This window comes from Euleptes europaea, chromosome 18 (assembly GCF_029931775.1).
Source record: "Euleptes europaea isolate rEulEur1 chromosome 18, rEulEur1.hap1, whole genome shotgun sequence".
Taxonomy (NCBI): domain Eukaryota; kingdom Metazoa; phylum Chordata; class Lepidosauria; order Squamata; family Sphaerodactylidae; genus Euleptes; species Euleptes europaea.
Window position 1 is genome coordinate 13,901,323 of NC_079329.1, and position 14,183 is coordinate 13,915,505.

The 14,183-nt window shown below is 49.2% G+C and overlaps 1 protein-coding gene across 1 annotated transcript; it reads right to left on the reverse strand.

Moving 5' to 3' along the window:
- Positions 1-937: 937 nt before the first annotated feature.
- Positions 938-12,589, reverse strand: DKKL1 (dickkopf like acrosomal protein 1). The gene is made up of 7 exons (XM_056863315.1): positions 12,455-12,589; positions 11,394-11,525; positions 9,992-10,084; positions 4,305-4,397; positions 3,167-3,314; positions 2,844-3,006; positions 938-1,265 (listed from the first exon to the last, which is right to left on the reverse strand). The coding sequence occupies exons 1-7, from the start codon at positions 12,587-12,589 to the stop codon at positions 938-940; spliced, it is 1,092 nt and encodes a 363-aa protein (XP_056719293.1).
- Positions 12,590-14,183: the final 1,594 nt, after the last annotated feature.

The following is a 14,183-nucleotide window of genomic DNA, read 5'->3' on the forward strand; positions in this document are numbered from 1 at the left end:
AACTACCTGCCTTTTGCATCCCACCTTAACCCTCTGCATGCTCACCACCCCTAGGGTTGCCAAGCCGCAGGTAGTAGCTGGAGATCTCCTGCTGTTGCAACTGATCTCCAGCCAATGGAGACCAGTTCACCTGCTTTGGCAATTGGACTCTATGCCATTGAAGTCCCTCCCCTCCTGAAACCCTGCCCTCCTCAGGCTCCGCCCCAAAAAATCTCCAGGTATTTCCCAACCTAGAGCTGGCAACCCTACTCACCCCCCCCCTTGTCCTTGCCACTTTCACTGGGGCTACAGCCCCTTTTTTTTCTTCTGCATCCTATTAACTACCATCTCCCGTTTACACACCCCATAGCACTTTGCAGTTCCTCAACGACCAACTTTTGCACCCTGTATTAGTCTCCGCACACACGCCTCATAACTTGCCCTTGTTTCCCCTCTACTCCTAGTTCTAATGATACCTTATTTAAGAAATGCATCTTAAGATTTTAAAATATATATATTTATAATTAGCATAAGCCTCTCATTGTATGTAAAAAGTGCAAAAGGGACTGTCAGATATCTAGATCTTGCCGTCAAGTCACAGATGACGTATGGTGACCCCTCGTGGGGTTTTCATAGGGTTGCCAGGTCCGGGTTGGGAAATACCTGGAGATTTGGGGGGCGGGGACTGAGAAGGGCAGGTTTGGGGAAAGGAGGGAATCAAACCCGGTTCTCCAGATTAGAGTCTGCCACTCTTAACCACTACACCACGCTGGCTCAAAGTGTAAATACAACAGCATTTGTCATGTGAATGCTTTTATTAACAAAAACAAAAGGGTTGCCATGCAGAGTGTAGAAGTCAGGGGGACAGGAGGGAAAAGGCAAAAGAGGTGAAGTGGAAAGATGAGGGTGGCGAAGAAGAGCAGCAAACTATGAGGCCTCAGGCAAAATACTCTTGAAATTAGTAAAAGCCGGGTCCAAAGTACTGTCCCATTTGGTCAGCCAAATGCTCAAGTTCCTGGAAATCTGACCGGTTGGGGTCATCCCTATCCCCCTCCCACGGCAACAGTCTCTTCTCTTCATAATCTTCACTCAGCCCAGCATCTTCCATATAATAAGGGCCTCTGGGCAGGCTGACTATTGCCAGTGGGCCATCTTGTCTAGAGTCATCGTAGAAAGCCTCCTCTTTGTCCCGGTTGGTCAGAAGAGGCTGGAAGACAGGCAGCTGTTTGCCGAGACTGCTGACGTCCGCACTGTCCTCCAGCTTTTCGCATGTGGAAATCGCGTGTCTAGGAAGGAAGTGAACACCATGGCAAAGGGGAACGGGTGTCAGACACACAAATTAGTATCATTCCATCCCAATAAGGACCAATTGCGTTCCATTGTTTTCTGTGTTGTCTACCCTTCTTTTCTCAAACTTGATTTGTGGTTTGTTTGTTGGTTTTTTAACAGTTGTCGTTAAGCTTGTCAACTCTGGTTTGGGAAATTCCTCGAGACTAGGAGGGGATTGGGGAAGGTGGAGTTTGGGGAGGGGAGGGGACTCAGTAGGGATGTGATGCCTAGGGTTGCCAACCTCCAGATAGTAGCTGGAGATCTCCCGCTATTATAACTGATCTCCAGCCGATAGAGATCAGTTCCCCTGGAGAAAATGGCCGCTTTGGCAATTGGACTCGATGGCATTGAAGTCCCTCCCCTCCCCAAACCCAGCCCTCCTCAGGCTCCACCCCAAAAATATCCAGGTCTTTCCCAACCCGGAGTTGGCAACCCTAGTGATGCCATAGAGTCCACCCTCCAAAGCTGCCATTTTCTCCAGAGGAGCTGACCTCTGTAGTCTGGAGATCAATGGTAATTGTGGGGGAGCTCCAGACCCCACCTGGAGCTTGGCAACCCTAGGTGTAGTGCCTGCCTACCCTGCTCAGAACAGCAAAGTGCTTGCAATTCCAGGGCTATATCTTTGGTTGCTTCCTGTTGGGAGTGGGGGCAGGAGCTTTTCCAGTCTGCTTTCCTCTTTGCAGCCAGAGCAATTGCTCATTTCTTTTTCTTTTTTTCCAATCACAACCAAACAATTGCAATAATAAAAAATAAAATTTCAAAAATAATGAGCACTGCTCTAGCAAAGAGGAAAATCGGTAATTAAGTCCCCCCTGCTCGGTCAATTTAGGAATGCCACAGCCACGAGAGTAAAGGAGAATCAGCTAATTAAAATGAGACGCCCCTTTAAAATATAGGGGGAAAGGAGGAAAATATTTATTAAAGGGTCAGTTGCAGGACAACGTGGCTCCTTTCCTGCATGGGATATCTGAGTAAACCAATGGTTTACTCTTGCCTGTGGGGTGGGTACTGCTTTTCCATAAGTGGAACTAGAATGGTTGTTCCGCATAGCATTCATAGGTCTTTTATGCATGGCTGTTTCACTTGCCGTCATCCCTCCAATGACTTCGGATCTCTGTTTTGATTATGCATGCTGTTTCTGACAGTCAGAGGTCACCTTGCTCTCCCCCTGCATTTCCCTTCGTTTTGTCCGCGTTTTCGGGGACCTGTTTTATCTCAAATTTGAAAACACAGGTGAAATGCAGGGGGAGAGCGAGATGACCTCTGACCATCTTTGTTGCCCTTCTCTGGACACATTCCAGCTTGTCTACATCTTTCTTAAATTGTGGTGCCCAAAACTGAACACCTGACTTAAGGCATTCAGTGGCTTACAACATTACTATACAACAAAGAACAGTGACTATTTTGGTGACAGCCTCGTCTTATGAACAATCCTGTACGCTTTTTTGTACGTTTGTTTTACAAGTAGGTTGTATAGTAAGGAAGGGAATTATTTTGATGGGAACAGGGGGACCCACAGAACAAGTCCTCTTTACCTTTTACTTCTACACTGCAACCCCTGGGCACACGGACAATACTTCCCAGATTTGGCAAATGCTGCCTGGCTGCCCCAACCCATCAATCCGAAGAAGGTAGTACTTGGTGCCTGGCAAGCTTCTCCTTCTTTGGGATAAGGAGCACAGACTGGAAATGACAAAGCTGCAAGGAGATAGGACAGAAATCAGGAAAGGTTACATGTGCAAAACACAGGGATCAAAATAAATGAAGATTTCCAGACACCACCTGGAGGTTGGCAACCCTACTTATGAGTTCCAGGTAGAGCGAAAGGGGAAGCATGCAAGGTTGAAAAGTATCTCACAGCTGGTGGCGGTACAGCACAACCCTGGAGAGCACGCTTCTCGGTTCGGGTCACATCTGGTCCCGCTGTCTCCTCGGCTTACACCTTCTGCACACTTGCCCCATACGCACAGGTATCCCAAGCAGCATTCCTCATCTTTTTGGCAAGTCTAGGAGACAAAGTATGTGAGGTGCAGGCAGCCTGTACCCCATTCCTTGAAACACCCTGTTAGCCCGTTCCTTCATGTGACATGTTAATTGTCACATTTCCCAGTATGTGCCTCTGAAGGCCAGTTCCAACGTTACAATTTCCGTACTTTAATTTCAAGACATAGGCACGGAATCAGGGTAAGAAAACCTTCCATGTAGACAAATAATTTGCTGTGTTAGAAAAAAAACAGAGGCAACTCTGACACATGGGCCATTTATGCATGGCTGTTTCCTCGCAGTCACCCCACCGACTACTTTGGAGCTTTGCCTTGATTATGCACGCATTTTCCGACCATCAGCGGGTGCCTTGCTCTCCCCGTGTGTTTTGCCTGGGTTTTCTGGATGCTGGCGAAACATGCATCCAGAAAACGCAGGCAAAATGCGTGGAAATGTACAAGGAGAGCGAGGTGACCTCTGAGGGTCGGAAAATGCAAGCATAATCAAGGCAAAGCCCCGAAGTAGTCGGCGGGGTGACCACGAGGAAACAGCCGTGCACAAATGGCCACGTTTTGCAGAGCGGACAGCATGGTTTGCTGGCAAGCGGGAGTCCCAGGTCCTCTCATTTTAAGGACTGTCTTCAGGGGTGAGAACACTTGCATTAGGACACCGCAGCCCTCGCTATTATTTGCCAGTTCCCCTTTGAACAATACTGGTAAATGCCATGAACACATGAAGCTGCCTTATACTGAATCAGACCCTTGGTCCATCAAAGTCAGTATTGTCTACTCAGATTGGCAGCAGCTCTCCAGGGTCTCAGGCAGATGTCTTTCACATCACCTATTTGCCTACTCCCTTTAACTAGAGATGCCGGGGATTGAACCTGGGACCTTCTGCATGCCAAGCAGATGCTCTACAAACTGAGCCACATCCCCTCCCCTCCCCATGACACATGCAGCCTCAAAAAGACACGCAAACGATACCCTGCAAGGCATATACCCCAGGGTACTCACCATAAGCTTGGCCTTGCACTCCTGACACTGGGATGCGAGCAGCGACCGAGAGCAGAACTGGCCCTTCTGACAATCATTGTCGTTCACACACACCTGTTGGGGAGGAAGCAAACACTGTAAAGGCTCCTACGCTAGAAGGTCCGCTCTCTCTGTACTGGGGAATAGCTAGAATTCAAGCAGATCCCCTCTTTGACCGCAAGGCTGAAATGAGGAAACTGAGACTGGATTTGGAGCTGTATGCTTTGCTATGCCCCAAGTGGGGAGGGCGGCATAGAAACAGCTTCACATATCCTCCTTAAGTGTTCGTTCTACAACAGGGGCCGATCTAATCTCATAGACCCTTTACCTGCTGATAGGGAATGGTTACCTACCAAATCTAAAGTGTCCCACTTTATGGCTACACAGGATCCAATAATTATTGACACGGTGGGAAGGTTTTTTCAGCTCGTCATTAGGAGTCCCGTGGCGCGGAGTGGTGAACTGCAGTATTGCAGCCCAAAGCTCTGCTCACGACCTGAGTTCGATCCCAACGGAAGTCGGTTTCAGGTAGCCGGCTCAAGGTTGACTCAGCCTTCCATCCTTCCGAGGTCGGTAAAATGAGTACCCAGCTTGCTGGGGGTAAAGGGAAGATGACTGGGGAAGGCACTGGCAAACCACCCCGTAAACACAGTCTGCCTAGGAAACATCGGGATGTGACGTCCCCCATGGGTCAGAAATGACCTGGTGCTTGCACAGGAGACCTTTACCTTTTTAATTAGAGAACGCGATTGTTGCTCTGCACCATATAATGGTTAAGTCAGGATTGAATAACCAAGTAACCAGTTTAGTGAGATTTGCATGTTCTTATAACAATTATTTTATAGTGAATTTTATTGTATATCTTCATGCCCTTATTATACCATGATTTTACTGTAAACTTCACTGTACGGTTTCCTTTTTAATGCTAATAAAAAATTCACTTTGCTAGGCAAAATGCCTGGGAACAGGTATGGAGCACCTGCTGACGCTAATGAGTCCACCTACCTGAGCTTGAGATTGGTAGTGCCCTACCTTGTTCTTTGTTCAGCTCTGTCACTTGTAGAAAAACAAAATTGCAAAATTCAGCAGCCGTTTCCCCTGGAGGCACCAGTGAGCACTGGCTAGAAAGGCTTGCCTTTTTACTGTTTGTTGTAGATGTGTTTTTGTTAAAGTTTTTAGGCTGTGACAAATGATTACAATTCTACTGTAGATAAATATGCGTTAGGTGTGTCTGTGTTTCATTTAATCATTCAAAGTCAGTCGTTTGGGGTCCTGGGCAGCACAAGCAAAAGAGAAGCTTTAGATGCAATAAATTTACTGGGTAATGAACAAGAGGAGGTTGAGGGGGGACATGACTGCTCTCTTGAATTTTTGAAAAGCTGTCGCTTAGAGGAGGGCAGGGAGCTGTTCCAGCAGAGGATAGGGCTCGCAATCATGGGTCTAAATTATAGGCAGAAAGGTACCGGCTGGACATTACGAAGAAATTTTTTACAGTAAAAGTTGTTCGACAGTGGAATCAACTACCGAGGGAGGTGTTGAGCTCTCCCTCACTGCCAGTCTTCAAGCAATGGCTGGACAAGCACATGTCAGGGATGCTCTAGGCTGATCCTGCATTGAGCAGGGGGTTGGACTAGATGGCCTTTATGGCCCCTTCCAACTCTATGATTCTATGCATCTGCATAACTCAGACCAACTGCCATTGACTCTTCCATTCTAGGAATGTTTCCGCATTGCCAACTTTTTACAGTGTTGATTATCTGGATTGGCTTATTTTCATCTTTCTCCCCCCCTCCCCACCTTTCCCTTTTTTCCCCCCTAGAGGCCTGGTGGTACCACCTCTAGGCCCTGCCACATCTTTCTCCTGCCATATGTGATCCAGGCCTAAGGCTTGGTCTACCGAAAGAGGTGGTAGAGCCTTGAGGCAACGGAATGGACTATACCACTTCAGAGTGTAGGTGGGGAATAGCATAAATATTCTTTATTTTTTAAAAAAGCAAAAAAACCTCTGGATATAAAAAACGATTACATTAGGGACAAATGCTCTCGCCAGCCTGTGTTAGTTTTAAGGGGGAGAATTCAAAAATGTGATGCTTGACCGGCACTCTGAAGTGGTACACTCCATGCTATCACCTCAGAGGTCACCCACTTCAGTCTAAGGTTGCCAGCTCTGGGTTGGGAAATTCCTGGATACTTTGGGGGTGGAGTCTGGGGAGGGCGGGGTTTGCGGAGGAGAGAGACCTCAGTGGGGCATAATGCCACAGAGTCCACCTCGCAAAGCAACTGTTTGCTCCAGGGGAACTGATCTCTGTCACCTGGAGACCAGCTGTCAATCCAGGAGATCTCCAGCCACCACCTGGAGCCTGGCAACCCAACTTGAATCCCATCTCATTCTGCTGCATGAGTAGAACAGGTCTAGGGGTGTTTCACCTGGACACATGAAGCTACCGTCTACTGAATCAGACCATCTATTTATCCAGGTCAGTCTTGTCTGTTCTGACTGACAGCAGCACTCCAGATTCTCAAGAGGATAGTTGTTTATGCATGGGTACATTCACCCCTGGTCTGTCTTGGTTGTTCCTTGGAGTTATGCATGAGTTTTCCATCCAGTAGAGAAGACCTCGCTGCCAGCCCTCACAAATCCCCGGACTTCCGGTTCCTCTATTAACCTGATTCTTCCATCTCCCCTGAGCTCAGCCCAGGTGAAATCCCCATGCAATAAGGCAAAGCACGGGACACCCAAGCATAATTTCGCTCACAGCAAGCAGTTCAGCCAATAACAAAGCAGCGTGTCAAGGGACAGGGATTCAAATGCTTCCTACTTCCTGGGAGTTCTTTCTGAGCAGAAGAAAGGCTTTTAAAATCCAGGCTTGGGTTTCTCTCCCCCCCCCCGCCCCCCCGCCCCCCCGCCCCCGTTGCTTTCAGATATCTCCATTTTTTGTTTTTATTCTTAAAACGCCTTTTTATGTGGCAGTTGGGTTTCGGGGGGAGGGACTTTTCTCTCACTACAGCCAATTACCAAGCAGCATTTCAAGGGGCGGGGACTCCAATGCTTCTTGATTCGAGCTTGGAGACTGCTGGTGTGCAGATTCCCAACAGGAAAGTGTGGGTCCAGCGAGCAACAAACCTCAGGTAGAACTCCCATGCATAAACGACTAATGTCTTTCACCTACTACATGATCTTTTAACCTGAGACACAAGGAGCTGAACTTGGGGGCTTCTGCATGCAAAACAAATGGTCTAACAATGAGCCATGGGTGGCCCTGCCTGGAAGGTTGTACTGGAAACAAGTAGTGTCCGCATAGTTTCAGTCCACTGGAAAAATAAAATTAGTACAGATCCATCCCTTTCACGGTTTCATTTTTCAGGGCAATGACTTTTATTTCAAGAAGGAAACTACGCCCCCTCTCTTTTGTAGGACCCCCCTGTAAACATAACAGGAAACGTCTAGGAAACCAGAACAATTCTCCCTGGCCCAGACAAATCAAGCCTCCCCTCCCGGCTTATATTTTCCGCCAGAAGAAAAAGAAGCGATGCTTTTGCGGGACGGACTTCTGCGGAGGGGGGGCAGGGAGGGCTTTCTTCCGGATGGGGCAAGGGGCTGTCAAAAGCCTGTTCCGAATGGCCAGCAGCCGGTGCTTTTTATCACTGATGGGCTCTTCCTTGCTCCAGCTGCCTTTGGACATCGGCTCGCTCTTGAGGCGCCGGGGGAAGCGGAAGATCAGGAAGGTCAGCCTAGGCCTAGGCCGGGGGGGAACCTCCGTAAAGAGCCTGACTCCATCGGTCTGCCTGCCTGCCTCAGGGTCCGTTTCTGTCTGACTAGCCACTGGCTTGGGAACCTGGAAAGACACGGACCAAAAGGGCAACATTACCTCAGTGACCTGTGCGAATCAGAGAAAAACGTACGCTCAGAGCTGGCGGGAGGGAATGGTCCGAAATTCGGATTCCTGGTCTTCTGGGATTGGGGACGTGTGCCGTGGCTAGAGGAAGGGGTTGAGGAATTCATGTGAGAAGGAAAGAGGAGTCATAGGGTCTGAAGCGGAGGGGGAAGAATGAAGCTCTTCAGCTCTTGTTTATTGATTGCTCTTTAACAAGGTTAGACATTGGCCTTTTATGCAGGGACGTTTCCCCGCGGTCATCCCCGCTGACTGCTTCGGGGATTCCTTTTGATTATGCGTGCCCTTTCCGCCCGTCAGAGGTCGCCCTCGCTCTCCCTGCGCACTTTGCCCATGTTTTCCGGATGCTGTTTTAGCCAGAATCTGGAAAACGCAGGCAAAACACCCGGGGAGAGTGAGGCGACCTCTGATGGGCCGGAAAGGGCATGCATAATCAAAGGGAAGCCCCGAACAGTCAGCGGGGCGACCGCGGGGAAACGTCCCTGCATAAAAGGCCTTATTGAGTACAGATCTAAAAAGAGCTGTCAGGCATAATAGCTAAATGGAATCTGTGCTTACTGCCTCTGATGACCTGGGGTACAGCTACCTGGAACAAGTTTCATTAGCTGCACCCCTTGGTCAGGTTGCTCCCATTCTGAGGGCCATGACCCACACCCCTTCCAGTACACCGGTATCTGGATGAGCTGACGTGCCACAGTGCTTCCCAAGCTCCCCCAAGAGACCTCTGATCCTTTTCAGGTTGGCCAGAGGCAGCCGCCCCGCTCATTCGCACCTAGTTACAACCCTGCCTCTACAAAGCTGAGGCAGATGACAAAGAAGAAGAAAAGGAAGAAGAAGAAGAGGAGGAGGAGGAGGAAGAGAAAGAAGAAGGTGGAAGAAGAGGAGGAGGAAGAAAGGAAGAGGAAGAGAAAAAATAGGAGGAGGAAGAAGAGTTGGTTTTTATATGCCAACTTTCTCTACCAGCTTACAATCTCCTTCCCCTCCCCACAACAACCCTGTGAGGTAGGTGGGGCTGAGAGAGCTGTGACTAGCCCAAGGTCACCCAGCTGGCTTCGTGTGTAGGAGCGTGGAAACAAATCCAGTTCACCAGATCAGCCTCCGCTGCTCATGTGGAGGAGTGGGGAATCAATCCCGGCTCTCCAGATCAGAGTAGTGTTGGCTTTATGCTTTGTTTTAATGTTCTTCTGGGAGGCTTCTGGCTGGGGGCTGTTGGAAATGGGAATTTGGACTACATGATCCAGGATGAATCTTCTTATATCGTCAAGAGTTTCTTGCGGCAGGGGGGTGGGGAGCAGGGAGAGGAGAGCAATATCTATTGGGTGGCTGCAGGAGAAACCAGGGATCCTCCCGAGTCCTCTGAGAACAAGAGCGATATGCCTGTTGGCAGCTGTTTGTCCTGGGAAATGTCCCATGACACTTTAGGAACATCTAATCCAGCCTGCAGCTCATCGGGACTGAACATCCTTGTTTAGGGCTCGACTTCATGTTCCGTTCCTAAAAGAGGCATACGTGTCCTTGCACTGTTCCCTGGGAGGTCTGGACAGGTGCGTCTTGGATACACCGTCCCCACAATCCCGTCATCTAAAATGGCAGGACGGGAGGGTTTAATTTGCCAGCAGGTCTGTTCACAGGTCGGCGCTCCAGCGTGGCCCTTGAAAACGCATGCTAAAACGATTCTGCCATCCAGCCTACAGACCCTCTGTTCCTCCTCACACACAGCCAAAGCAGGTCACACACATCCCAAAAACGGTGGGTGCGTATGTGTTGCATGCTAACCTCCTTCTTCTTCTCCAGAAGGGTGTCTCCCTGTTCAATAGAAGTCACCGTTTTCTCTGAAAAGATCATCTCGCCTGTACGGTTGTCAGTCACCTGCGTGTATGGATAGAAGGAATGGAGCTTGAGAGATGGTAGCAGAACATCACAATTAAAGTTCTGGCTTTCAGGCCCAATCAAAACATTTGAGCAGCGGCGTGGATGCCAGCCAAAACCCTTTGCTGCAGGAACATTTCACCTGTTTTCCCAACAGTGAGTTCTCTATGCCATAGCATTGGACCTCGCTAGAGCCTGATGGTGATTTTTTCCCTGGCAATCCAAGGCGCCCATGTGAGATATTAATTATATTAATATAATATTAATATAATGGGTTTTAATATTCCCTCAGCAGTGCAATGCAGAAGAAGCGAAGAAGAGCTGGTTTTTTATATGCCGACTTTCTCTACCGCTTAAGGAAGAATCAAACCGGCTTACAATCACCTTCCCTTCCCCTCCCCACCACAGACACCCTGTGAGGTGGGTGGGGCTGAGAGAGCTGTGACTAGCCCAATGTCACCCAGCTGGCTTCGTGTGTCGGAGTGGGGAAACAAATCCAATTCACCAGATTAGCCTCCACCACTCATGTGGAGGAGTGGGGAATCAAACCTGGCTCCTCAGATCAGAGTCCACCACTCCAAACCACCGCTCTTAACCACTACACCACACTGGCTCTCCACCAAGCAGAAGAGATTTTATGTGTCCTTCAAACTGCTGCCTTTCAGTCATTCTTAACTAACGTGTTCCTGAGCAGTTGGTTGAAGAGTGGGAAGGACAGGCAAACAAATTAGTACAGGAAAATGCTTACATTAACAATGCATAACAAATTGTATTAGAGTGCTGCACAACAAAATAACAAATAAGTGCTATGTACAATAGGTGACTTATCAAATACAAGTATATACAATAATTAATAGTAGTCCATAATTAATATTTCCAAGATGTCAAATGATGTTCAAAACCTCCCACCAGTGGTGAAGAGGGACCTGGCAACCCTAATAAATACGGTTGGCAGCTCTGGGTTGGGAAATACCTGGAGATTTTTGGGGTGGAGCCTGAGGAGGGCAGGGTTCGGAGAGGGGAGGGACTTCAACGCCATAGAGTCCAATTGCCCAAGCAGCCATTTTCTCCAGGGGAACTGATCTCTATCGACTGGAGATCCGTTGTAATAGCAGATCTCCAGCTACTACCTGGAGGTTGGCAACCCTACTCATAAAGGAGAGGTTCCATCGCACTGTATAAGTCATAGAGCTGCTGGGGCATGGAGGGGGGCACAAAAATGGGACAGATTCCACTTCCCTCCCTGGCCTAGCCCGCCAAACGGCTTCTAATAGAACCAGCACCCTCCTTTTTTCAACTGCTCACTCACCTTGCTGATTTCCCGGTGGCTGTACACAGTGGCGTTGCCCATTTTCCGCTGCTTTTGCTCCTCATTGTGGTAGTTGGGGGGCAGCTTGCTGATGTCCACCGTACTGTCAAACCTCTCGTTTGCCATTGCTTCCTACAGCAACAAAGATGGGAACATCCAAGAAGAGCTCTGGCTGATCAGGCCAGACCCCAGAGATCCATCTAGTCCAGCATTCTGTCTCCAGCGAGGACCTCCCAGAATGGTGTTTCCATTCCAAAAGGTCGCATGGCTGGACATGAACAGGACATCCACATTATGCATGTGTCAGAGGCCGTGTCACTTCTTATTCCTTGCTGGCCTGAAATAATTTTGCAGGTATTCCTGAGTCCATGCGGCTCTTCTCCCAGAATTGCACGCTCAAGTTTTAATTAATAAATAGTGAGTTTGTGCAATTGACCTGTGTATTTTGCTGTGTTTTATGCTAGGGGTTATGCCTCTGCCATTTCACCATTCCAATTAAATTACAAACGTTGTGGGGAGGGAATGCTCCCAAATCTAGAATTTTTTTAGCCTTGTGAAACCCACGTTTGCATCCGAAATGAAGATGCTGCAAGATGAGAGGTCTGTGGACAGCTGACAATCAAACCTTCTCTCCTGGAAGATTAAAAAAAAAACTGGTTCTGTATTGGACTCCTAGAACAGCCAGTGCTAAAATACGCTCACATCCTTTCCCAGAGCAATGGTAAGAACGGCGTATGCACCAGAACGCAGACTGATGTGCGGTGCGGCATAGATCGATCGGAGCGGAAGGCAGGAGAGAGAAACTGGAAGAAAGATCCTGGTGTGGGGGATGTGGAGAAGTTCAGAAAGAGACGTCAGCTTAGGTGTGACACTCATTTGCCAGATATGCTTATTACTGTACGGATCCTCCCTCGTTTGAAAACATTCCTCGTGCAGAGGAGAATCGCAGCTCCCTAGAACGTAACATCCCCCTTCCGCAACACTGGAGCATCCCTTTTATTTTGGGGGCCGATTTGATCTGGCCAACCTGGACCCCCTCTTCTTCCTCCTCCACCCCTTACCTGGTTTTGCTCCATGATGAGGTTGCCGAAGGCCCGGAAGATGCCCTCCGCACTGAAGGGCAGGAAGGCGGAGGATGCGGTCCTCCCCTGCATCAGAAGCGCCAGGCACCACAGCCTCCATATCAGCGGCAGCATCCTGGCCTGGTCCCTACTTCCCTGGCTGCCGGAGCTGCACAAAGGCAGGAGGAAGATCAGAGGGAAGACTGATAGCCGACAGGGGCGGGGCCTTCTCTCCCCCCCCCCTCCTGCTGCTCAGATATTCCTCCCCACCACCGCCAGACTTCCCCCTCCATCCCTTTCCTTGCCCCACAATCCATCAACTGACACTTAAGTGCTGAAACGAGAGGGGCAGGGGCTGAATCCTGCCAGGAAATCACAGCTCCAAAAGGCTTTCTTCCTTCATCCCACCTGCTAGCAGAGGTCATTTTCCACAACAGCCACAAACCCATCTCAGTACTCCCTAGGGTTGCCAGCTCTGGGCTGAGAAATACCTGAGATTTTTGGGGTGGAGCCTGAAAAGGGTGGGGTTTGGGGAGGGGAGGGACTTACATGCCATAGAGTCCAATTGCTAAAGTGGCCATTTGGTGAACTGATCTCTATTGGCTGGAGATCAGTTGTAATAGGAGATCTCCAGCCACCACCTGGAGGTTGGCAACCCTAGTACTCCCGTGTTTGTATGTACGTATATATATATATGTGTGTGTGTGTGTGTGTGTGTGTGTATATGTATATATATGTGTGTGTGTGTGTATATATGTGTATATATATGTATATGTGTGTATACACACACACACTCCCATCTCAGTGGTAGGATAAGAAGAAGAGTTGGTTTTTATAAGCCGACTTTCTCTACCACTTAAGGAAGAATCAAACCGGCTTACTATCAACTTCCATTCCCCTCCCCACAACAGACACCCTGTGAGGTAGGTGGGGCTGAGAAAGCTGTGACTACCCATGGCTACCCAGCTGGCTTCATGAGGAGTGGGGAAACCAACCTGGTTCACCAGATTAGAGCCCACCTCTCATGCGGAGGAGAAGAAGAGTTGATTTTTATATGCTGACTTTCTCTACCACTTAAGGAAGAACCAAACCGGCTTACAATCAACTTCCCTTCCCCTCCCCACAACAGACACCCTGTGAGGTAGGTGGGGCTGAGAGAGTGTGACTAGCCCAAGGTCACCCAGCTGGCTTCATGTGGAGGAGTGGGGAAACCAACCTGGTTCACCAGATTAGCCTCCGCTGCTCATGTGGAGGAGTGGGGAATCAAACCGGGTCCCCCAGATTAGAGTCCACAGCTCCAAACCACCGCTCTTAACCACTACACCACGCTGGCTCTTATACCTCTCTTATACCTTCTGCTCACTGACCAGTCTGTTAACGTCCCAGAACTCCGGCCAGTCGGTTTTGACCAAGGCGATGCTTTTGAAAAGGATTCCGGTTCCAGAACCTGCCAGCATCACTGGGCATCTGTTTCTCCACAAAGACCGGCACTCCTGCCCCGAGGTTGCCGGGGTTCACCAGTTACAAGCCTCCTTGTTACAAGCCTCCTTGTCCTTTCCCAGAGGAAGGCACCCAGCCCCCTTCAAACTGACATTCTGGGTCCCAGGTCAGACTCTAGCCCTCTCACACGCTCGAGACTTCACGTGAACTAGCTCTGAGAAAGCTACACGTGCTGCACCGGTTTTGAACGCCTCTGAGAATACAGGAATGTTGAATGAACGTTTTTATT

Bases quoted from the DNA above. Each gene is read 5' to 3' on its own strand.
- DKKL1 (XM_056863315.1), bottom strand. From the start codon at position 12,589: ATGCTGCCGCTGATATGGAGGCTGTGGTGCCTGGCGCTTCTGATGCAG. The intron at 4,398-9,991 runs GTTAGCATGCAA...CCTCCCCAACAG, and splicing joins TTCTGGAGAAGAAGAAGGAG to GTGTGTGTGAACGACAATGA. The intron at 3,007-3,166 runs GTGAGATACTTT...ATCTCCTTGCAG, and splicing joins GTGCTGTACCGCCACCAGCT to CTTTGTCATTTCCAGTCTGT.